General features: G+C 46.4%; 1 protein-coding gene across 3 annotated transcripts in view; it reads left to right on the forward strand.

The window, feature by feature from the left end:
- The window catches only part of cdc42bpb (CDC42 binding protein kinase beta (DMPK-like)), a 27,025-nt gene that overhangs the window by 484 nt on the left and 4,041 nt on the right, over positions 1 to 22,500 (forward strand). For 2 of the 3 annotated variants that reach the window (XM_026194248.1, XM_026194249.1), the window contains exons 1-27: positions 1 to 211; positions 3,878 to 3,969; positions 6,053 to 6,136; positions 6,228 to 6,323; positions 6,407 to 6,555; positions 7,130 to 7,223; positions 7,438 to 7,638; positions 7,944 to 8,192; positions 8,591 to 8,822; positions 8,949 to 9,056; positions 9,388 to 9,521; positions 10,060 to 10,302; positions 11,812 to 11,922; positions 12,062 to 12,306; positions 12,393 to 12,498; positions 12,586 to 12,710; positions 12,789 to 12,894; positions 14,656 to 14,804; positions 14,886 to 14,983; positions 15,092 to 15,171; positions 15,683 to 15,757; positions 15,837 to 15,902; positions 16,062 to 16,167; positions 16,237 to 16,373; positions 16,450 to 16,589; positions 21,147 to 21,228; positions 21,315 to 21,531. The exon at positions 1 to 211 is cut by the window's left edge. In XM_026194248.1, coding sequence (XP_026050033.1) covers positions 43 to 211; positions 3,878 to 3,969; positions 6,053 to 6,136; positions 6,228 to 6,323; positions 6,407 to 6,555; positions 7,130 to 7,223; positions 7,438 to 7,638; positions 7,944 to 8,192; positions 8,591 to 8,822; positions 8,949 to 9,056; positions 9,388 to 9,521; positions 10,060 to 10,302; positions 11,812 to 11,922; positions 12,062 to 12,306; positions 12,393 to 12,498; positions 12,586 to 12,710; positions 12,789 to 12,894; positions 14,656 to 14,804; positions 14,886 to 14,983; positions 15,092 to 15,171; positions 15,683 to 15,757; positions 15,837 to 15,902; positions 16,062 to 16,167; positions 16,237 to 16,373; positions 16,450 to 16,589; positions 21,147 to 21,228; positions 21,315 to 21,531 — 3,694 coding nt within the window. In that variant the 5' untranslated portion in view covers positions 1 to 42. Of the gene's footprint in view, positions 212 to 3,877; positions 3,970 to 6,052; positions 6,137 to 6,227; positions 6,324 to 6,406; positions 6,556 to 7,129; positions 7,224 to 7,437; positions 7,639 to 7,943; positions 8,193 to 8,590; positions 8,823 to 8,948; positions 9,057 to 9,387; positions 9,522 to 10,059; positions 10,303 to 11,811; positions 11,923 to 12,061; positions 12,307 to 12,392; positions 12,499 to 12,585; positions 12,711 to 12,788; positions 12,895 to 13,197; positions 13,261 to 14,655; positions 14,805 to 14,885; positions 14,984 to 15,091; positions 15,172 to 15,682; positions 15,758 to 15,836; positions 15,903 to 16,061; positions 16,168 to 16,236; positions 16,374 to 16,449; positions 16,590 to 21,146; positions 21,229 to 21,314; positions 21,532 to 22,500 lie in introns of all 3 variants that reach the window. The other variant, XM_026194247.1, reaches the window with a different exon arrangement.

Consider the following 22,500-nt stretch of genomic DNA (forward strand, 5'->3'; position numbering starts at 1 on the left):
CGGCGGAGCATCCTGGAGAGTCCGGCGGGGACCGACAGCAGGATGTCGGCGCAGGAGCGGTTGAAGCGACTGGAGGAGCTGCTGCTGGAGCAGCGGGCGGCCGGCTGCCTGAACGTGGAGGCGCTGCTAGACCTGCTGCTCTGCTTCTACACAGAGTGCTCCCAGTCCCCGCTCAAGAGGGAGAAGCACGTCACCGACTTCCTGGAGTGGGGTAAGACCCGGGTGGGTGGGGGTCAGGTTCAGCAGACTGGAGCTGGCCTACTGAAGGTCAAAGGTCAATCAAGGAGATCCAGGTGTAGCACGCTTCAGGTAGTTTCAGGTGTACGTGGGGTCGATCCAGGGTGCTTGAGGGGTCAGAGACAGATTCACCTCACAGGTGTCTGAAGGCTCTCTCCCCTGAGCTCAGCTCCAGGTTTGTGGAGCTCCTTGAAAGAGGATTCTGAAGGCTTAAACGGCGTCTCCGGGTCTCTCGTGGTCTGACGTGGTCACATGATATACAATCAATAATCGAGGTGATTAGGTTTAAAGTTGAGTCAGGATGAACACTAGGATAATCCTTGCTTTTTCAGGCTCCGCCTTCCTGCCCTGGTTGTGGGTCCCATGTAGACTGTTAGTGTTTCCATGGTGACTGCATGTGGCTAATATCATTCAGTGATAGTGTAATCGATCAGCTGGTCTTGAATCAGCTTCCAGCTTCTGTGCAGCTGAAACACTCTGGCCCAGTTTGGCCTGGTTCAGCCTGTTCCTGTCCTGGTTTCTGTGACCTGGTTTCAATTTGCAATTCTGCTCTGAGTTGGAGACGCTGTGAAGGCCAACTGCATGCGCCGATGATGTCAGTGATGAGTAAGACCGATCAGGTCATGGGTGATCAATGACAGACGGTGTTCAGGTGATGTTTACAGGAAGGTTTGATACAAATAAGCAGGAAGCTGATCAGGACAGTCGGTGATGAAGATTATGAAGGCAGTGATCACCTAAACATGATTTCATAACTTGACTGAGGTGTGTTATTGATCTGATACCATCTCCTTTAGATCAGGGTGGGGAACTCTAGGCCTTGAGGGCCAGTGTCCTGCAGGTTTTAGATGTGTCCTTGATCCAACACAGCTGTTTTAAATGGTTAAATTACCTCCTCAACATGTCTTGAAGTTCTCCAGGGGCCTGGTAATGAACTAATCATGTGATTCAGGTGTGTTGACCCAGGGTGATATCTAAAACCTGCAGGACACCGGCCCTCAAGGCCTGGAGTTCCCCACCCATGCTTTAAAGTAATCCATAATTGCTTCAGACAGCATCACTCACACCTGTCAGTGTCTCTGAGCAATCACAAGGTTCTTAGACTCAGGCCCTCACCTAAGAGGGCGGGGACAGGAGAGGATGCACTCACTTCATTTGTCTTCCATTAATAATGTATGACAAACCACTTTATCGCTAATCAATAACTGGCTTCCATCCGTTATTGATCAGTGACAAAGTTCTCCACCTGCTGCAGAACTAAAACAGGACCAGCAGTCACGGCCACTCTGCAGACATGTCTCCATCAGTCGGACGGCAGCAGACTCGTAGACATGGAAACCGTAATGCCGCCATGACGTGGTGAATTATTCTGTGCTCTTTCTCAGCCCTCAGCCTTTGATGTCACAGCAGTGACATCAGTCAGACCGAAAGTGTTTGCAAACGTTAAGTCAGGGCTCTGAGGAAGAATTGAAACCAGCTCAGCTCCTCTGCTGTGTTTCTATTCTGGTTTCTATGAGAGTAAATGTGAGTGACCCAGATAAATCTGATCTCAGATCAGATGAATAAATGATGAGGAGCTGACAGCATGCAGGGTACTAATGCCTCTAACTCACGACTCGGGTCGTTCTGTTATCAGGACACGTTTAACCAATGTTCCCTCTAAACTGCGCGCATGCGCAATTGCGCACTGCTGGCACGGTCTCTGCGCACAGAAAATCTGTGTTGCGCACAAAAAAAATCTAACCTGAATTGAAATTAAAATAAATACTTTAACAATTCTGTTATGCAGTGTTAGTCAGTAAGTGACTGGCTGCTCCGGTATGGGATTAATCGCATCATAGTCCAGCCAATGATGCGATTCACATTCGTATATACGCAGCTAATCAACGTCGTTGACAGACTATGGCAGCGTTCTTATGTGCCAACACCGGTGTTTTAGCTAGCAAAGCGGCGTGGCTGATGTGGAGTGAAGCCACGATAATGACAACGTGTACAACCATTGGAGATGTGAGCAGGACAGATGGAACAATTGACGGGAAAAATGTGGACTTAATACCAGTTTTTAAATTGTGTTGATAGGTCACGTAAAACCAGAGTTATGATAAAAATATATGCAATGTTTGTTTTTTCCTTAATACGATCATTGTTTATATTTATTGCGGGAAGAAACTGTAAAAACGGCATTTTATAGGGAAAACGCTCGAATGCGCTCTCCGCCTGTGAGCAAATGTACTATGTGGACCAATCAAAAAATGATATGGCAACATGGCATTTAGTTGTTTAGGAAGAGGGAAGTTTTAGGTGTTGCGGCGGTGTTTTGAGATGTGAGAGATTTGCGACGTTTAGCGCAAATCTTGTGTAGTTAGTGTGTAGTGTAGTCAATAGTTTTGTTGTGTGTGTCAGAACAATGAGGCGACTACTGAGTGTTACAGATGTTACAGGAGTGATACATCTGCTGTTGTCAGGCCTGCAGGTATCAGGCTGTTGTTCTCCTTTATCTCATAGTGGACAGAAATAATTTTTTGGAGAGGCACAAATAATTTGTGTGGCATCAAATTTGATGCAGAACACCTGATTGTTCTGTAAATAGTTTTAAATGTTTATTTTAAAAAACGCCTTGGCTGCATTTTTAGGTAAACGGCTGCAAAAAACTTTGTTTGCAAAACTCAGTTACTTTTTTGAAGAAGTAACTATTGAATTAATTGCCAACATTGGTCATTCTGTATTTTGCAGACAAAGAGTTACAGGACTCTCTCCCAGACCACAGACTCATAATACAAGTCAGAGCAAAAAAAAAGAAGTTGTTTTCAAAATTGGAGTTCAAGTTATTTTTACTTTGTGTGTTCGCTCAGACACGTGAAAAATTAGAAGGAATATTGCGTTTAACCTAACGTCAGCAATCAGGGTCAGAGGTCACACAAACCTGGTTATCATCTCGCTGAGTTAACTCAGGGTTTAACCTGCGAGTTCACGTGAAAGGGGCAGAGCTGATAGCATCTGAGCAATTTAAAGGGACATTTCACCTCTCATGTGACTCCTCTTTTACAGAGATGCTGTCAAGTAAAAATCTGTAAAGAACCAAAAAATCTGTGAATAATCTGAGAGGTGAAACTGGTTAATCTGGTCATTTGTGGCACAGGGCAGGAAAATACAAGTTGAATGGCAGTTAATGATTTTGTCTTTGTTTTTAAAGCAACGACTGCACATTCGTGTCTGAAACATAAACGGTAACATTTCCTGTCACACAGACTGATGACTGAGATCAGAGTGGATGAATGTGATTGGTTGAACATTCCTGGTGTCCTGTGTTTGTAGCAGATCAGAGTTAAGTAGAATCAAGTAGAAAAAGATTTAAATATTTGCTGCATCAGCACATGAACGTTCAGTCTGAGCCGCTCTAGGTTCATGCACTGCTCTCAGGAACAAGCTGCACACTGATGCACATAAAAGAATCAGAGGACCGCTTCTGCTTTAAACTCTGAATATAACCTGCTCTTGACCAGGTGAGGGCTTCAGCCTCTGTTACCATTGTGATTTGATCTGGTAAGAAGTCAACAACAGAACATTACCTGTATGAGATTGGGTTAGTGTGGACCTCTGCGTGCGTGTGACATTACCCCAGCTCTTCTGTGTGTTCCAGTGAAGCCATTCACAACCACGGTGAAGGACATGCGGCTGCACAAAGACGACTTCGAGATCCTGAAGGTGATTGGACGAGGAGCTTTTGGAGAGGTAAGACTTCCTGATGACCTGTGACTTGTCAGGCGACTAAAGGTGACGAAAAGGAAACACGATGTATTCATGTGTAGATAGAATAAATACACTCTTACTTTGTAAAGCACCTTAGCACTGGGATTTCCTGTCCTGATTGTGTGTTTGAGACGCCACACTGTGTCGCAGTGGCTTGGAGGAGGCTCCGCCCATCCTCCTCTGCAGTCTGAGGGAAAACGGGAAGGGCTCAGATTCCAGGCAAATACAGGAAGTGAACGGGAAGCTGTTAGGAACACAAACTTGATGGAGGAGGAGACGGCGCGATGACCAATCCCTGAAACAAAACTCAATTTCAGTTAATGTCGCAGGCATTAACTCCACCACCTGTGACATCATCAGAGGCAGGGTAACCGAACAAATACAAGTCATGTCATGTGTTTGTTGTTGGTTTGACAAACAAATGGCAAAAAAACAAGTCAGCAGAGAGAAACTGTGACCCTGTTTCTGTAACCTGATTGGTCGCAAGGCTCCTCGCACTGTAGGCTTGGAGGTCGTCTCCGTCCTAAAACTGGATACAGCCCCGCCCTCCTCTCCTTACCTGAGCCTGTGGCCCAGAAATAATCCAGGGTGGAGATGATAATCCAGGATAATCTGAAGATCATCGTGGACGCTGATGGAGATCTCATATTAAACGTCCTGCAGCACACCACGATGTGATTGTCTGCAGGGCTATTCGATATAACGACATATATCAGATGACGATATAAAAACGTCTATCGTTTCATTTTACGCTGTCGTTTGTTTCGTGGTGTCGCAAAATAAACTGTTTACGGCAATATTTTTTCACTGTTTTGTTGGTCACTGTAGTGGCTATATTAATTTCTTAAAGTTCTCTCTTTCTCTTATATTTAATATAACCACACTACGGACGGACAAGCGCCTGTTTTTATGCGTTGTCGTTAGCAACAATGATGGTAAAACCATCGCGTGGCTCCGCCGTCCACTTGTTTATTTTCCACATAAACCTTTCACAATAAAGCTCAAGATCCTGTTGAGACTTTTCAAAATAAACTGAATCACGTGAAAGAGTATGCAGAGTATTTACGGATGAGAAGCAAAAAAAGAGCCGTCAGACTCAAACGTTAGAACAGGCTTTTCCCCGCAGCACGCTGTGAAATAAATAATCACAAAGAAAACGGCGGCCGTTACAACTTATGACTAAAAATGTATAGTTTCAGGCATCTGTTAAAACACAACGCCCAGCTGGAAACACTTCACGCAAGTCAAGCTGCCAGAGATTCACAGAATTTACAGAAAATGTTACAGTTTTGTGATTTATATTGTTATCGGGACGATAGATGTATTATATCGGGATATGAGATTTTGGTCATATCGCACAGCCCTAATTGGCTGAAATATTTAAGTTCTGTTTAATGTGAACAGAGACGGGTTGGTGGGGTCTTATTTGTTATGAAGACAAGAAGTTTGACATAATCGTGGTACGAGGGGACAGAGCAATTCAGTTCTTTACAGCATGGATGCAGTTTCCCATGAGACATGCAGTGAAGACGTGCACACATATCAGAACCCACACAGTACTGTGGTATTTGTAGTCCTTTGGTGTTTGAGATCTGCACTAAGCGTCCTCTCTAGGATCTTTTGGGTAATGTGTAAAGCAGAGCGAGTGTCCTCAGCAGCCGCTGTCAGCGTGTGTCTGTTTCTGTGTGTGCGTTCTTCTCATACCAGAGGACAGGTGTGACACTACCACACCTGCCTGCTGCCTCGGGACATAAACACACACCTGTCCTCAGGTATGTCCCGAAGCACCGGGCAGGCATGGTTGTGACACACCTGTCCTCAGGTAAGTCCAGGTGAGCTGTGTGGGTGGGGTTCTATGTCATGTGCTCAGACCAGCTCAGCAAGTGATGTTAAAGATACACACCCGGTCACCATGGAGACCATACCAGCAACACTGCACAGGTGATACACCTGTGGGAGGCACACAAATTTGACATGGCATCATTCTGGACCCTTGGCGCATAGTGCTGCAGGTGTTTGTGTTTACCTGTGTGTTCATGTTTCTCGCCCCCTCTCTCTCTGTCAGGTTGCCGTGGTGAAGATGAAGCACACGGAGCAAGTTTATGCTATGAAGATCCTCAATAAGTGGGAGATGCTAAAACGAGCAGAGGTGGGCTCCTCTTCATGATCATGTAATGGGCTGTTGTGACCTTAGTGTGCTGTGGGCATGTTATTGACGTGTTGGTATGCTGTGAGTGCAGACGGCATGTTTCCGTGAAGAGCGTGACGTCCTGGTGAAAGGAGACAGTCAGTGGATCACCAACCTGCACTACGCCTTCCAGGATGACAACTATTTGGTGAGTACTAGCTGCTGTCCCCTGTGGGACTGGGACTGGTACTGGTACTATCTTTAACTCCTCTGTGTGTACCTGTACTGCAGTACTTGGTGATGGATTACTACGTGGGTGGTGACCTGCTGACGCTGCTCAGTAAGTTTGAGGATCGACTTCCTGAGGATATGGCCAAGTTCTACGTGGCTGAGATGGTACTCGCCATCCACTCCATCCATCAGCAGCACTACATACACAGGTACTCGGAGTACTGCAAACTGCACTGCCTGTACTTCACACTGTACTCTTAAGTTGTACTGGCCCTACCAAAGGTATGTGCCTCTGTATCCAGGAAGTGTGCTTTTCCTGCTGCAGTGTCCTCTGGGAAATGTAGTTCCTTCCTGCTCAGCTGGTCTTTTCCTTCCTGAGATGGCTGAACTTTAACCTGCTGCTGTTCAGTCTCACACATCTTTATTCACACACAGTGAAACGATGGCGCTTTAAGGTGCATCACGTGATCGGAGTCAGATAAAACATGGACGCACATCCCGTTTGGTACGCCTGGTCATATGTTTTAGAAATGACCATGTGGAGGTTGTCACAGTGAGTGTGTGATTTCAGAGACAGCCCCTCGTCACCGCCAGCTTCAAAACTCAAAATGGTGACAGCAAAAACACTCATCTGAAAAGGACCAATGGGTTCACAGCACAGTAGCGCCACCCATCTTTATACTGTGTGTGGTTAATCAGATCCTGCTGCGGCATCAGCTGACCATGTTACCTGTCTGGGATGAAGGTGACGATGACTAGCTGAATATGTTTTTCGTCTTTCAGAGACATCAAACCCGACAACGTCCTGCTCGACGTCAACGGCCATATTCGCCTCGCAGACTTCGGATCCTGTCTCCGCATGATGGAGGACGGCACGGTAACTGTCACGCTCCCATCGCCTCTTTGAAGCTAACAGTGCTCTCGTTAGTCTAGTTTAAGGTTAACCCTGGTAATCTTAGTGCTGGTCTTAATTCAGGAACTTCAATAGCTTAATTAAGCTTGTTTAGTTCTGTTACTTGAGCTTAAGTTCACCTTTGACCTTTTCTGGATGACCTTTTGTAACCTCGGTCCATCCCAATGTTTCACTATAGGTTCAGTCCTCGGTGGCAGTTGGCACGCCAGACTACATCTCCCCAGAGATCCTGCAGGCGATGGAGGACGGGATGGGCCGCTACGGCCCAGAGTGTGACTGGTGGTCGCTGGGTGTGTGCATGTATGAGATGCTGTATGGCGAGACACCGTTCTACGCTGAGTCGCTGGTTGAAACCTATGGCAAGATCATGAATCATGAGGTCAGAACCATGGACTGTTCTATCTGCCAGAGTATTTGGACTGTCTTTCAGAATAAATAAAGACACTAGCTGTTACAGTAATCAGATTACACTCTGTCAGGGTAATGATACTGTGCTCTGTAATTGGATTACTCTTGTCCTGCCCGTGCTGTGCTGCTGTTTCCAGGTTACAAGTCTGTCTCCAGGCTCTCGTCCCACTTCCTGTTTTGAATCAGAGCTCGTCCCTCAGCGCACGCTCGCCTTTTTGTCCAGTTTCCTGACTCTTCCTCTGAACGTATCCTTGTCTTTTCTTTTGCTGTTTCCAGGAGCGTTTCCAGTTCCCTTCCCATGTGACCGATGTGTCTGAAGATGCCAAGGATCTGATCCAGGGCTTGCTCTGTTCCAGGGATCGTCGCCTTGGACTTAATGGGATCTCTGATTTTAAAAGCCACCCTTTCTTCAACGGCATCGACTGGGACAACATCCGGTCCACCGGGGCCCCCTACATCCCCGAGGTGTCCTCACCCACCGACACCTCAAACTTTGACGTAGATGATGATGTCCTGAAGAACCCGGTGAGGACCGTCTTTCTATCCTCAAGACCGTTTTACATAGGAAGCAGCATGTAGTGGGATCACCACTAGCTGGAGCGAGTTACGTAAATTTTATTCAACCCAGTTGAACTTTGACCGTGGCATGTGGGACTTCTCCCCGCCAGAGTGCTTTCACTGTGCTTTGCAGAGGGCAGTACAGTATGTGCTGCTCCCTGTGTGAAATGGCCTTCCATCAATCTGACTGCTCTGAGACTCCATCAGTCTCAGAGTCACCTGGAGTCACAGGGCAGTCAGACTGAGTCTGGGGCCTAAGAGTCTCTGAGAGTCCCCGAGACTCCAGGTGACTCTGAGACCACAGGTTTTCCAGTGGCCCTTCTTGTCCGCACAGTCCTTCATGCTGACAGGTCTTCTCTCTACAGGACATTGGACCTCCAGTGTCTCACACTGGTTTTACAGGGCAGCACCTCCCCTTCGTTGGCTTCACCTACACCACCGACAGCTGCTTCTCCGACCGCAGCTCTGTCAGCAGGGCGTGGTTGCGTGTCCAGATCGAAACAGATGGTGGAACAGGAGGGGAGGAGGTGGAGGTTTTTGAGAAGAGGATTCGTCGACTGGAGCAGGAGAAACAGGAACTGAACCGCAAACTGCAGGGTAAGGAGGAGGCGGACTCCAGCAGTACTCCCACAGTACACTGCTGGACTCCAGCAGTACTCTGTAGGACTCGATCAGTATTCCTGCAGTACTCGCTGTGACCTCACTGCGACTGTCCTCCCACAGAGTCGACTCAGGCCCTGCAGGCTCCAGCTCGAGGAGGAACTCTGAGTCGAGACAAAGAGATCAAGAAGCTCAATGAGGAGATTGAACGACTCAAGAAGAAGCTGGCAGGTCAGAGGATGTTTCCGTGGTAACAGACACAGTTGGGGTGGTAGCACCTGATATGGTCTGCAGTCTGCAGGCACGGAGTTCGTCAATAAAAGAACTGAATAATGACATCTGAAACTTTATTTCCTGTTAGGTTTGTTTAACAGCGCCACTCGCAGAAAACCTTAAATATTTCAAGTTTCTGTGCTCCGCCCGAGCTCGTGTTTAATGTCATACAGACACATGTTTATTAATACGTTGGAGCCAATGAGACAGTACTGCAGAAAAATCAGTTTAAATAAAGTAATGTCACACTTTTTATTTATTAAAATAAACCCTGCCCCTGTAATCTCAGACTCTGACAGGCTGGAGCACCAGCTGGAAGAGGCGGTCTCTCTCAGACAGGACTATGAAAGCTCCGCCTCCAAACTGAGGAGCATGGAGAAGCAGGTGAAAAGCCTGCGACAGGAGAAGGATGAGGTTCACAAGGTACGCGGATCTGGCCGCAGGTGGAGCTGTTTTTCAGAATAAAGCCCCTTTTCCATTAGTACCTACTCTGATCAACTCGTTTTCCATTACAATCCAGCACTAACTGATGTGAGTGGTTGTTGTCATAGCAACATGTTTGAGCGTCCCGCGACTTAATTGCTATGCAGAACGCTACAACAAAGGTGGACATCCAAGTGACAACATACCTGTGGCTTTTCGTCAAACTCGTCGGACTGTTTTTGTAGCCATTTCCCTCATTGCCATGGTTTCAAAAATGGCAGTTTTGATTTTTGTGAACAAGATGCTCTTATGATTCATCGAGTGACGCTACCGACCAGCCAATCAGTGGCATGCAGTGTGACGACGTCACATTTTAGTACCTGCTCAAATGGCTTGGAACCCTGGGTGAGCAGGTACTAAAACGGTACCTTACAGAAAACCCTTTAAACTGTGGCAAGTCAATCCGAGTAGTTACTAATGAAAAGGGGCTTAATAGTCATGTATTCCCAAGCTAATAAACCCCACACCCTCTGAGCAGCAGTTGGCTGACGCCCTGGAACGCCTGAGGAGTCAGACGAAGGAGTTGAAGGAGGCGCACTCGCAGAGGAAGCTGGCGCTGCAGGAGTTCTCTGAGTTGTCAGAGAGGATGGCTGAGCTGCGCTCCTCAAAGCAGCGCCTGACCCGCCAGCTCCGTGACAAGGAAGAGGAGATGGAGGCGCTGCTGCAGAAGATGGACGGCACGAGGCAGGAGATCCGTAAGATGGAGAAGAGCCGTAAGGAGGTGAGTGAGGATGGCTGCAGAGCATCAGCAATGACCATTTTGTGATTAAAACCTTAGAGACGAAAGTCTCCTCTGTTAGCATTCACCCTCGTTATGGAGGGTTAGGGAGCGTCTGTCGGGTTTTCAGTTGGTCGCTTTAAGTAATTTGTCAGTGATGATGATTGGGCACATGTCCTGATGACAGGGAGTCAGGAACAGAAGTGTAAGAGGTCTGAAGATGAGCCTGAGAGAGACAGACAAAGCAGGAAAAAGAGGATTTGTTTTTGGTTCACAAGTGAGGTAGAGCCGTCTGGGTATCGCCAACAGTGCAGCATGATACTGTTCTCTTATGTGGTTAGCAGTACAGCTCTACAGATTAAGAGTTTGTTTTCTGACTTTCTAAGTTGAATTCCAGAGTCAAACTGAAAAGAACAGGAGGTGCACCATCAGTCCTGAGGTGCACCTCCTCGTGCTCACCAGCAGAGGGAGACAGACTCCTGTAATAAGCAGGAAGCCGTTGGTCAATCAAAGAACACTTTGATGTAAAACGAGAAGGAACCAAGCGTTTAAAGCGCCGTGAGCACATGTCAGAGACAAGACAGGTCTAAAAGGTTTGGTCAGATCATAAGATGAATTACGACGGCTCCTTCATAAAGTGTTCGGGTTCTGGGTTAATGGAGGGACGCTCTCGCTGTCTGAAGGTGTGTTCTGACCACACCTTCTGTTCGCGCTGACTGTTGGAGGCTGTTCCTCTTTGTTCTCTTGAGCAGCAGGAACTGGAAGCTTTGGGGTTTTCAGAAATTATTTCAGGTCATATTAATGTCAGATTCCATAGGCAGCATACATACACAGTTCAGATCAACCCTGAGTGATGGTGCTGTGCTCTGATTGGCCAAACATGTCATATAAAGTGCAGACTTCAGTAAAATGGCAGGAAAGATTCAGTGACGTGGGAAACACCCGAATGAGCTCAAAGGAATTAATCTGCAGAGAGTGAATCAGGGTTACAGGAAAGGAGGCGAATGAATCACTAACCACTGCTAATGACATCACTTCTTGTTAGCAGGGTGTAAAAGTCATATAAACCTAAAAGCTGTGTGACTTCCCTATTCACCAACCATCTGCTGACACTGAGTGGAGGGGGAGGTGATGGTGGGTCGACAGCTGGTTCCACAGCATGCACACCTGTGTTGCAGGTGTGGTTATGAAGAACCTCATGAGGATGATAAGAATTTAATGCAAAAGCAGGAAAATAAGACTCATTTTGAGCAGCACTAGTCCGACATCATCACCCATCAGCTCAGCCTGAGCAGTGATTGATGTCTCTGATATTCAATGTTTATGACGGGACTGTGAGGTGTGGCGTCTTCGTCACTGCAGACACATGTTCATGTTTATGTGCTGTAACGCAGCTCTGCTGTGCACTCCACGTGCACACCATGTTAGGTCCCCCGCAGAGCTTCCATCTCAGTAGGTCTGAGTCTCAGTAAGCTCCACCGACCCGCAAAAAGCCTTTTGTTTGTGTGTTAGCTGGAGGCTCAGCTGGATGAGGCGCAGACAGAGGCATCAAAGGAGAGGAAGCTGAGGGAGCACAGCGAGGTTTACTCCAAACAGCTGGAGGCGGAGCTGCAGAGTCTAAAGGTCAGAGGTCACACACACACACACACACACACCCCCCTTTACACCCATCATGACCACACAATCCCAATTTGAGCCTGGGTTAAGCCAAACCCTGGCTGAACCGGTCCTCACAGTCATGCAGAAGTTGTTCTGATCCTAGTCTCAGCAGGGCCGTGGAGTAGCAGCAGGAGGGGCGGAGTTTCAGCAGGAACTATCCCATCTAAAGGCAGAGCTGGACAAGAAGGTGCTGTTCTACGAGGAGGAGCTCCTGAGGAGGGACTCGGCCCACTCCTCTGAGATAAAAAACCTCTGCAAAGACTTGCAGGAGTCTGAGGGGGCGCAGCTCACCGCCAACAAGGAGTTGCTGCAGCTCCGAGACAAGCTAGACAAGGCCAAGAGGGACAGGTGAGTCCTGAACTGGGTTTACTGGCAGGTACAGGTGAGTCATGGCCAGATCCATGCTGACCCAGTGTGTGTGTGTGCCCTCTCAGGCAAGTCGAGATGGAAGAAGCTCTCACTGCTCTCAAGAAGAAACATGAGCGAGAGAAGAACCTGCTGACAGAAGAAAACCGAAAACTGACGACAGAGACCGACAAGGTGATACTCCTGTAGTACTGTTACTGCACACTTTGTAGTACTAGGAGCACCGCTGTGTAATACTGCTCTCGTTGTGGTTGTGTCCAGCTGTGCTCGTTCGTGGATAACCTGACGGCTCAGAATAGGCAACTAGAAGACGAGCTGCAGGACCTGGCGTCCAAGAAGGAGAGCGTGGCTCACTGGGAGGCTCAGATCGCAGAGATCATCCAGTGGTGAGTCACGTGAGCTGCTTGGACACCGCCGCGGGTTCAGCGACACATTTTTAAGGACATGTGGTACACTGTGTTCAGGGTCAGCGACGAGAAGGATGCTCGAGGTTATCTGCAGGCTCTAGCCACCAAGATGACGGAGGAGCTGGAAACTCTACGCAGCTCCAGCTTGGGAACCAGACCTCTGGTAACACTAACACACACACAAACACACACACACACACGGGACTTCACCTGAAGCGACCTGTTGAAGCCTCCGCCTGTCACAGGTGTGTTCAGACATCACTCAGTCATAGCAGAAATTTTTTTTAAAATTTATGTTACAAATACTACGAAATGTTTTATCCCTTCAGTTATGTTTTAACTTAGTGGCTTTTATTGTGAAAGAAATCCAGGAATGTCCTCCACCTTCTTCAGACTGTAGTACTGTCTGTATCTGTGTGTTGATTTTGTTTGGGGGGTTTTTTTCCTTTCAAACCTGCTGTCTTAGACGGAATCAGGAGTGGCCACTCCCCCTAAGAAGCCCTGGCCTCCCATTGGTGGAGACAGGAGGGTGAGTGAGCTGGTCACGATTTCCAGCCAGTCAAAAATCACTTTCTGGGCGAGCTTAAAGATGCTTGCATGGCTATTGGCTTGCATGTGTACCATTGATATTAGAACGCAGTGAGGCTTTCCCAGTGCGGGTTCCTGACAGCTGTGACGAAGTCATAGAGTGGATCACACAGAAGCCTGGAGAGGTCAGAGGTCAAGCAGAAGCATAGATGAGGAGGTTACAAAGAGAGTTGGTGTCTACAGTGACCTCTCGAGATGAATCCAGGGTCAGGACAGGGTGAGGGTTCAAGGTCTGGTGGGGACAGAGTGGAGACGAAGCTTTAGTCTAAGGTGGTGTCACAGTCTGTACTTCAGGGAGTAGTTTACTCTGTACTTGAGTCAGTACTCGGTCTACACATTAGTTTTTACTCACTGAGTACCTCGAGTAGGCACCTGGGGGGTCAGGTACTACACTTCAGGTACTCTTCTGTTATCTTTGAAGGTTTAGAGTCATCTGGAATTTAAGCAGTGCATCCTTTAGGGCTTTAAATGGTCAAATCTTGATGTCATATGATAATGTCACATTTTCCAGCAGCTACATCGGTGGTATCACATGTCTGGACATCACCTCACCTGATTGAACACTCATTGGCTGTGTCCCAATTCAGGGTCTGCATGCTTGAAGTACGCGCACTACGCGTACTACGTACGGTGCGTACTATAAGTACGAGAAGTGTGGAAGTGAGAGGCTTGTGAAATGGGACGGTCTAGCCTTCGTTGCGCTGTTCAGGTTGCCTAGCAACCATGATACTAACCGCGAGAAACGTTACAAACGGCATTGTTTGACAGAAGTGAAGGAGAAAATGTTTTGTTGGTCATTCATTTTTGTCATGACATCACTGATTAGTTGAGTATCTGAGGCTGAGACCACAGGACTGTAAAGCATGATTGTTGGGCTTCATTTCTGTGCTGAACAGTCATTTAAGATTAGTTAGTAAATAACAATTAGTTAATGTTGTTCATGAGACTAACATCATCTCACTCTGGCAATATAAATGTAATAGGGCCAATATTATAGTATTGTCAGATTATTATGGCGTGTGTGCGTGTGTGTCGCGCTATGAATTGTGGGATATATAGGACCACGAAGCGTGCACCGGACCACGCTTGATATTTGGGGAAATTGACGGCGCATTTGGAGTATGCATTTGAAGTACACTTCGAATTGGGACAGCCGCCGTCGCGTGGCGGTGACGTAACCGCACTTAAAATGCGTACTTCAAGTGTGCAGACCCTGAATTGGGGGACAGCCTCATTGGCTGCTCTGATCGTCCGACTGCACCATTTCTTGCTTTCTGAGCTTTGATGTACAGTGACAATAAACAGGTGCCTATCCCTCTGATTCCACCCCCTCCAGGACCCCCTGTGGAAGGTGCGCCGCAGTCAGAAGTTGGACATGTCTGCTCGCCTCGAGCTGCAGTCGGCTCTGGACGCTGAAATCAGAGCCAAACAGCTGGTCCAGGAGGAGCTGCGCAAAGTCAAAGCCTCAAACATCAACCTGGAGAGGTCAGAGGTCATACCAAGGCAGACTGTCATCTTATCTGTGTACTGTGTTCACCTATCTGACCCATGTCTCTCTGCCTACAGTAAGCTTAAGGAGACGGAGGAAAGGAGCAAGGAAATGGTGGAGCAGATGGAGACCCTAAAAAAGGAGATGGAGGAGACCCGTTCACGTTCCGACAAAGGTTAGGCAAAACTACTCAGACCATGTGTGTATGATTTTTAGGGTCTGAGAGGACAGGTAGGTTCCAGTGGTGTCTGTGGGCGTGTCTTCACCATATATGTCTGTGCAGGTCTGAAGCTCCCGGACTTCCAGGACCCTATCTTTGAATACTTCAACACGTCTCCTCTAGCTCCAGACCTCACCTTCAGAGTGAGTTACCTGTCTGACTTTCCTACCATTCATAGTAACAAGCCCACACACAGCAGCTCACAGGACAGTGATGCCATTCAGGTGTAGTGCTGACTTACTCAACTTCATCTTGCTTCTTTCTCTTTGTAACTTTGAGATGTCAGCTTGCTCTGCCTCCTTGCTGTATGCTCTCTGGGAAGAAGTAAGTTTACCCTCCCCTCTTCAGACAGTGACCTGCCACCTTCAACCTCGAGTATAGCTGCTAGCTTTGTACTAATGACATCAACAACCACTCGGGTCAAATTAATGCCCTGCACAGCTGATCCGACTGACTATAAAAACCTCCATCCACAGAATAAACTCCGCCGACACACAAAAAAAAGCATCGCTTAGTATCAGTCCTCTTAATCTCATATTACTGCAGTACTACTTCATGTGTCTGCTGTATGAATACTGCAATAGTGCATTTGTAGTTGTCACAGTTCATCTGATCAGGTGTTGATAATCTTTGTGTCACGGTTTTTACCTGCAGCCTTCAGACATAGATGCCACCCCTGCAAAATCAGACACTACGCCCCCATCACCCTCCACAAGCTCCGAACACGAGGTTGGTCACAGATGAGTCTTTGCACAGGTGTCCTGTATGTTATGGTTTGTTTAACTGATTGACCCGTTTGCGTCCACAGGAAATTAAAGCAGTCCCTTCGAGCCCCTCGCCTATCTATCAGAGCACAGCGCTGACCACACCAAAGGTACCCTGAGGTTCTCGCAGGTGTCCTATGACTCCACAGGGCCACTCAGATTGTAGTAATTGTAATAGATTTTTGTGTGTGTGTGTGTGTGTGTGTGTGTGTGTGTGTGTGTGTGTGTGTGTGTGTGTGTGTGTGCGCGCGCGCGCGCGCGTGTTTCAGCCCAAAGCTCACCAGCTGAGCATCAAGACGTTCTCCAGCCCGCCTCAGTGCACACACTGCACCTCCCTGATGGTGGGACTAATCCGGCAGGGATACGCCTGCGAAGGTACGCAGCGCTAACAGCACCTTTGCTTCTGGTTCAGTCACAGGTGTCTGACTGACTCTGTCTCTGCAGTGTGCTCCTTCATCTGTCACGTTTCCTGTAAAGACCACGCCCCTCTTGTCTGCCCGATCCCAGCAGAGCAGGCCAAGAGGCCACAGGGCATTGACGTCCAGAGGGGAATCGGCACTGCATATAAGGGCTATGTCAGGGTGAGTCCATTGACACGGTACTGACGATGTAACTGTGTAGCAGCTCCACATACTCAAGCTGGTTTGTTTCCGTCAGATTCCAAAGCCCAGTGGGGTGAAAAAGGGCTGGCAGCGAGCATTCGCCGTGGTCTCTGACTGTAAACTCTTTCTCTACGACATCCCAGAGGGAAAGTCCACGCAGCCTGGGGTGGCAGCCGGTCTCGTCCTCGACCTCAGGTATTCGGTTTGGTCACCTTCTGTCAGGACATGAAAACACTACTTGAGGTCTTTTGAAGAGTCTGCTTGTTTTGACAAAAATCCCTGGACTCTGGAGCAAGTTCCAGCTCTTCTAATTCATCCATCCATCCATCCATCCATTCGCTTCCGCTTATCCTTTTTCAGGGTCGCGGGGGGCGCTGGAGCCTATCCCAGCTGTCATAGGGCGAGAGGCGGGGTACACCCTGGACAGGTCGCCAGTCTGTCGCAGGGCCAACATACAGGGACAGACAACCATTCGCACTCACTTTCATTCGCACATTCACACCTAGTGACAATTTGTTTCTTCTAATTCAATTCAGTTTTATTTATACAGTGCCAAATCACAGCAACGGTCGCCTCATGGTGCTTTATATTATAAGGTAGACCCTACAATAATAAGTGAAAACCCCAACAGTCATATGACCACCTACAGTGGGGCAAAAAAGTATTTAGTCAGCCACCGATTGTGCAAGTTCCCCCACTTAAAATGATGACAGAGGTCAGTAATTTGCACCAGAGGTACACTTCAACTGTGAGAGACAGAATGTGAAAAAAAAAAAAAAAAAAATCCATGAATCCACATGGTAGGATTTGTAAAGAATTTATTCGTAAATCAGGGTGGAAAATAAGTATTTGGTCAATAACAAAAATACAACTCAATACTTTGTAACATAACCTTTGTTGGCAATAACAGAGGTCAAACGTTTACTATAGGTCTTTACCAGGTTTGCACACACAGTAGCTGGTATTTTGGCCCATTCCTCCATGCAGATCTTCTCGAGAGCAGTGATGTTTTGGGGCTGTCGCCGAGCAACACGGACTTTCAACTCCCGCCACAGATTTTCTATGGGGTTGAGGTCTGGAGACTGGCTAGGCCACTCCAGGACTTTCAAATGCTTCTTACGGAGCCACTCCTTTGTTGCCCGGGCGGTGTGTTTTGGATCATTGTCATGTTGGAAGACCCAGCCTCGTTTCATCTTCAAAGTTCTCACTGATGGAAGGAGGTTTTGGCTCAAAATCTCACGATACATGGCCCCATTCATTCTGTCCTTAACACGGATCAGTCGTCCTGTCCCCTTGGCAGAAAAACAGCCCCATAGCATGATGTTTCCCCCATGCTTCACAGTAGGTATGGTGTTCTTGGGATGCAACTCAGTATTCTTCTTCCTCCAAACACGACGAATTGAGTTTATACCAAAAAGTTCTACTTTGGTTTCATCTGACCACATGACATTCTCCCAATCCTCTGCTGTATCATCCATGTGCTCTCTGGCAAACTTCAGACGGGCCTGGACATGCACTGGCTTCAGCAGCGGAACACGTCTGGCACTGCGGGATTTGATTCCCTGCCGTTGTAGTGTGTTACTGATGGTGACCTTTGTTACTTTGGTCCCAGCTCTCTGCAGGTCATTCACCAGGTCCCCCCGTGTGGTTCTGGGATCTTTGCTCACCGTTCTCATGATCATTTTGACCCCACGGGATGAGATCTTGCGTGGAGCCCCAGATTGAGGGAGATTATCAGTGGTCTTGTATGTCTTCCATTTTCTGATGATTGCTCCCACAGTTGATTTTTTTCACACCAAGCTGCTTGCCTGTTGTAGATTCACTCTTCCCAGTCTGGTGCAGGTCTACAATACTTTTCCTGGTGTCCTTCGAAAGCTCTTTGGTCTTGGCCATGGCGGAGTTTGGAGTCTGACTGTTTGAGGCTGTGGACAGGTGTCTTTTATACAGATGATGAGTTCAAACAGGTGCCATTCATACAGGTAACGAGTGGGGGACAGAAAAGCTTCTTACAGAAGACGTTACAGGTCTGTGAGAGCCAAAGATTTTCCTTGTTTGAGGTGACCAAATACTTATTTTCCACCCTGATTTATGAATAAATTCTTTACAAATCCTACCATGTGAATTCATGGATTTTTTTTTTTCATTCTGTCTCTCACAGTTGAAGTGTACCTCTGGTGCAAATTACTGACCTCTGTCATCATTTTAAGTGGGGGAACTTGCACAATCGGTGGCTGACTAAATACTTTTTTGCCCCACTGTATGTACAAGTGGTTGGGCAACAGTGGGAAAGGAAAAACTCCCTTTTAACAGGAAGAAATCCTCTCCCTGCTCCCTGACCGAGGGGAGGAAGACAGGACCAAGACATGCTGTGGAAGAGAGCCAGAAATTAATAGCAAGTATGATTCAGTGCAGAGAGGTCTATTAACACATAGTGAGACAAGAAAAAACACCCAGTGCATCATGGGAATCCCCCAGCAGCCTACACCTATTGCAGCTTAACTAAGGGAGGGTTTAGGGTCACCTGGTCCAGCCCTAACTATAACTTTAGCAAAAAGGAAAATTTGAAGCCTAATCTTAAAAGTACAGATAGTATCTGTCTTCCGAATCCAAACTGGAAGCTGGTTCCACAGAAAAGAGGCCTGAAAACTGAAGACTCCCATTCTACTTTTAAATTATCTAGGAACAGCAAGTATGCTAGAAATGATAAATCCATGAACTAGTTTTTTTGTGTCACTCTTGAGACAGGATATTTCTAATTTTAGAGATATTGCGCAAATGGAAGAAAGCAGTCTGACATTTTTGTTTAATATGTGCATTGAAGGACATGTCCTCAGGGCTCTAGACTAACTTTTTGCCATGGGCGTACCGGTACGCCGAACTTTAAAAAGTTAGGCGTACCAGCACAAAAGTTAGGCGCACACAAATTTTATAATAATTGATATAATATAATGTGTTTTTCTGGATACACTGTGCTTTTTCAGCATTCAAAGATTGTTGACACCGTGTCAGAGCACTGGATATGAATTTCAGAAGCAGAAAGATCAGGCCTTAACTTAACAGAAAAGTCAGCAATAGTTCTTTTCCTATTACAGCTACATCCACTTCTGTCGTGCCTAGGCTGCTCACTAGGGCTGGGTATCATCACTGATTTCTATAATCCATTCGATTCCGGTTTTCAAAGTCCCGATTCGATTCAACTTAGCCTCAGACAGTCAGAAATATTATAATTCTGATCATTTATCAGTACTGACTTCATCAGAATTGTGAACATCACAGCAGATGCCTTTGTGTGAAAGTAACTGAGAATAAAACACAGAAAAACATGAAGGAGATTTTCCTGGTCTGGCTTTTTAGAGCAGATAACCTTAAAAATATTCTACAATGTTCTGCATATAAAGTTTCAATTTCTTCAGTATTGAACAACAGAAAAAATAGGCTTTCTTTTCCGAGGTCATTTAAGTGAAAAAAAGAAAAGAAAAAGACAGCAGCTGACAGCGCTGTAAACAACGGTAGACTGGTGGGTAATAAGTGAATGAATAATACAGAAAACAGAGATTGGAGACGGGAAACTGTTCTTGAAGTACAGAGAGAGAGAGAGCTAGCTGTGCATGAAGTCTGATTTTAATAGTCGTGGAAGCAAAACAGCAAAATTCACGACGACATTGATCAAATGTGAAGCGCAGTTTGCTGCTTCTTTTGCTGCTGGCTCGGTGAATTTTGTTTGGAGAGAGACAAAACCTGCAGCTCAGAATCAGCGCAAAAAGACGTAATCACAGCGCGGACCGGACGCATCAGAACCGCTAAGCTCCGACAGCGTGTCCGTCTACGGGCCGTCGGGTGAGAAAGCCGAGAAAGACAAAGTTGATTCTGATGCGTCGGTCCGTTCTGTGTTTACGTCTTTGTGTGGAATCCGTGTACCTGCTCTCATCTGCTGTTTGGTTGTTGTTGAAATGGTTTTGTGAGCTTTAATCTGAGAATCTGGCTTTTCTGGCAAAACACAGTTATATTTAAAGTCGATTCAGGATTTAATGAATTGATATCGCTTTATTCAAGCTACTCACCTCCCACTTCCACCTGCACTTTCAACTGGACCACGGCCAATCAGAGAGGTCCCGCCCCTGACTATCTCAGGGGCGGGATTACTGGAGGCAAAGGTAATGTCATCCAGAGTAAGAATCTGGTTAGATACCATATTTCTAAGATTTTGATGGCCAAGTACAATAACCTCAATTTTATCTGAATTTAGAAGCAGAAAATTAGAGGTCATCCAGGTCTTTGTCTTTAAGACATTCCTGCAGTTTAACTAATTGGTGTGGATTATCTGGCTTCATGGATAGATAAAGCTCTGTGTCATCTGCATAGCAGTGAAAATGCACTGTGAAACAAGAATATGTTTTTAATTAAATTGGCTACACAAAAACATCACTGTGTTGGAACAGGAAGTGACACCGCAGAGAGCGAACACTTCTGAGAAGGTTCGTGTGGGCATGTTAATCCAGGTCCTGAGACGAAGTCTGAAGAAAGTTTGTGTAGCCCTAAGTGTTAGGACAGCTTGTGAGTCCTGATAAGGTTCATGTAGTTCAGAGACGACTCTGATACCTTTGTGAAGACTGTAATAGAATGAAAAGATTTAGCTGGTTTAGAGAAGATTTAGGCAGTCGCGTGAAGCTGGCGGGGGGTTTTTTGTGTGTGGAGTTTGTGACAAGTATTATTTTTGTATATGCAATTATCTCTTGCATCTCACTTTTTCAGGGATGAGGATTTGTCCGTTAGTTCGGTTTTGGCTTCCGATGTGATCCACGCAACCAGGAAGGACATCCCCTGCATCTTCAGAGTAGGAGGACCCCATCACTGTTAAAACATTTGGTGTCTGAGCACCAGTGCGTGTCCTGTTCTGATTGTTTTTGTTGTCGTGGTCAGGTGACATCATCGCAGCTGATCTCGCAGCTGTCTTCAGTGTCTCTGCTTGTCCTGGCAGAGAGCGAGGTAGAGAAGAGAAAATGGGTCCGGATCCTGGAAGGTATGCAGAGCATCCTGACCAAGAACCTGCTGAAGAGCCAGCAGGTCCACGTCCTGCACGAGGCCTATGATGCCTCACTACCCATCATCAAGACCACGCTGTCCGCCGCTGTACTCGGTCAGTAACGAGTGCTCTGCTGAAAAAGTGTAGGACAGTTGACCATGGTAGGCTGAAATTTTTTCAGGGTCTACTGATGGATTGTGCTGAGTTTCCTGTCGATGTTCAGTCTTATTGATTACTTGATTTGTATCCATTTAATCTCTCTTATTATTTTGTTAATAAGAACTAGAGCTGGGCGATATGAGATTTTTTCATATCACGATATGTTTTTTTCATTTCAGGCGATAACGATATCTATCACGATATAAGCCAAATAACTATATTTGTAAGATTTAAATGTGCCGTTGCTCACAAGTAAAATGTGAAATAATCAGCAGCTTGTTTTTATTTAAATATTTATTTCCCATAATAAGTTCAACAGGGTAGATGTACTTAAGGAACATGAGACTTTTTCAGATAAATAAAGGCAAATATTGCACACTACACAAAAGGCAGCCGCTAAAGCGTTTAAGTTTCAAAATAGAACAAACGAAACAGACTAAATTGTCAATTCCACTTAGAAACAAAATATTAATTCTAAAAACAAATCTTAGTTTGTTTTACAGAAGAACAGACAAAACTGACTAACTTTTGTCAATATCAAATAAACTGAGAACTAAAAGGAAATTCTCAATGTCTCCTTGTTGTATAGCTTAGCTTTTCAAACAGTTTTAACAGTTACTTTAGTCTGACAAAAGCCGAATGACGAATTAGCGCTTCCAGTCAGAGACTGAGGCTACGTCCACACGTACACGGGTATTTTTGAAAACTGAGATTTTCCGTTTTCGTTTTAAAAAATAATCCCGTCCACACATAAAGGCAGAAATGAAGGAAAACGCTGCTATGAACATGCCAAAGCAGCAGGTGGTGCTAGATTCCTAACCGTGCAGAAATATTGGCCAATCAGAAGTCTAGAAGCCTCGGTGGGAAAAAGTAAACAAAGCTGGGGCATAGAAGCAGAACCGAGTCATATGTGTGGACGGACAG

The sequence above is a fragment of the Astatotilapia calliptera genome, chromosome 15 (genome assembly GCF_900246225.1).
Source record: "Astatotilapia calliptera chromosome 15, fAstCal1.2, whole genome shotgun sequence".
NCBI lineage: Eukaryota > Metazoa > Chordata > Actinopteri > Cichliformes > Cichlidae > Astatotilapia > Astatotilapia calliptera.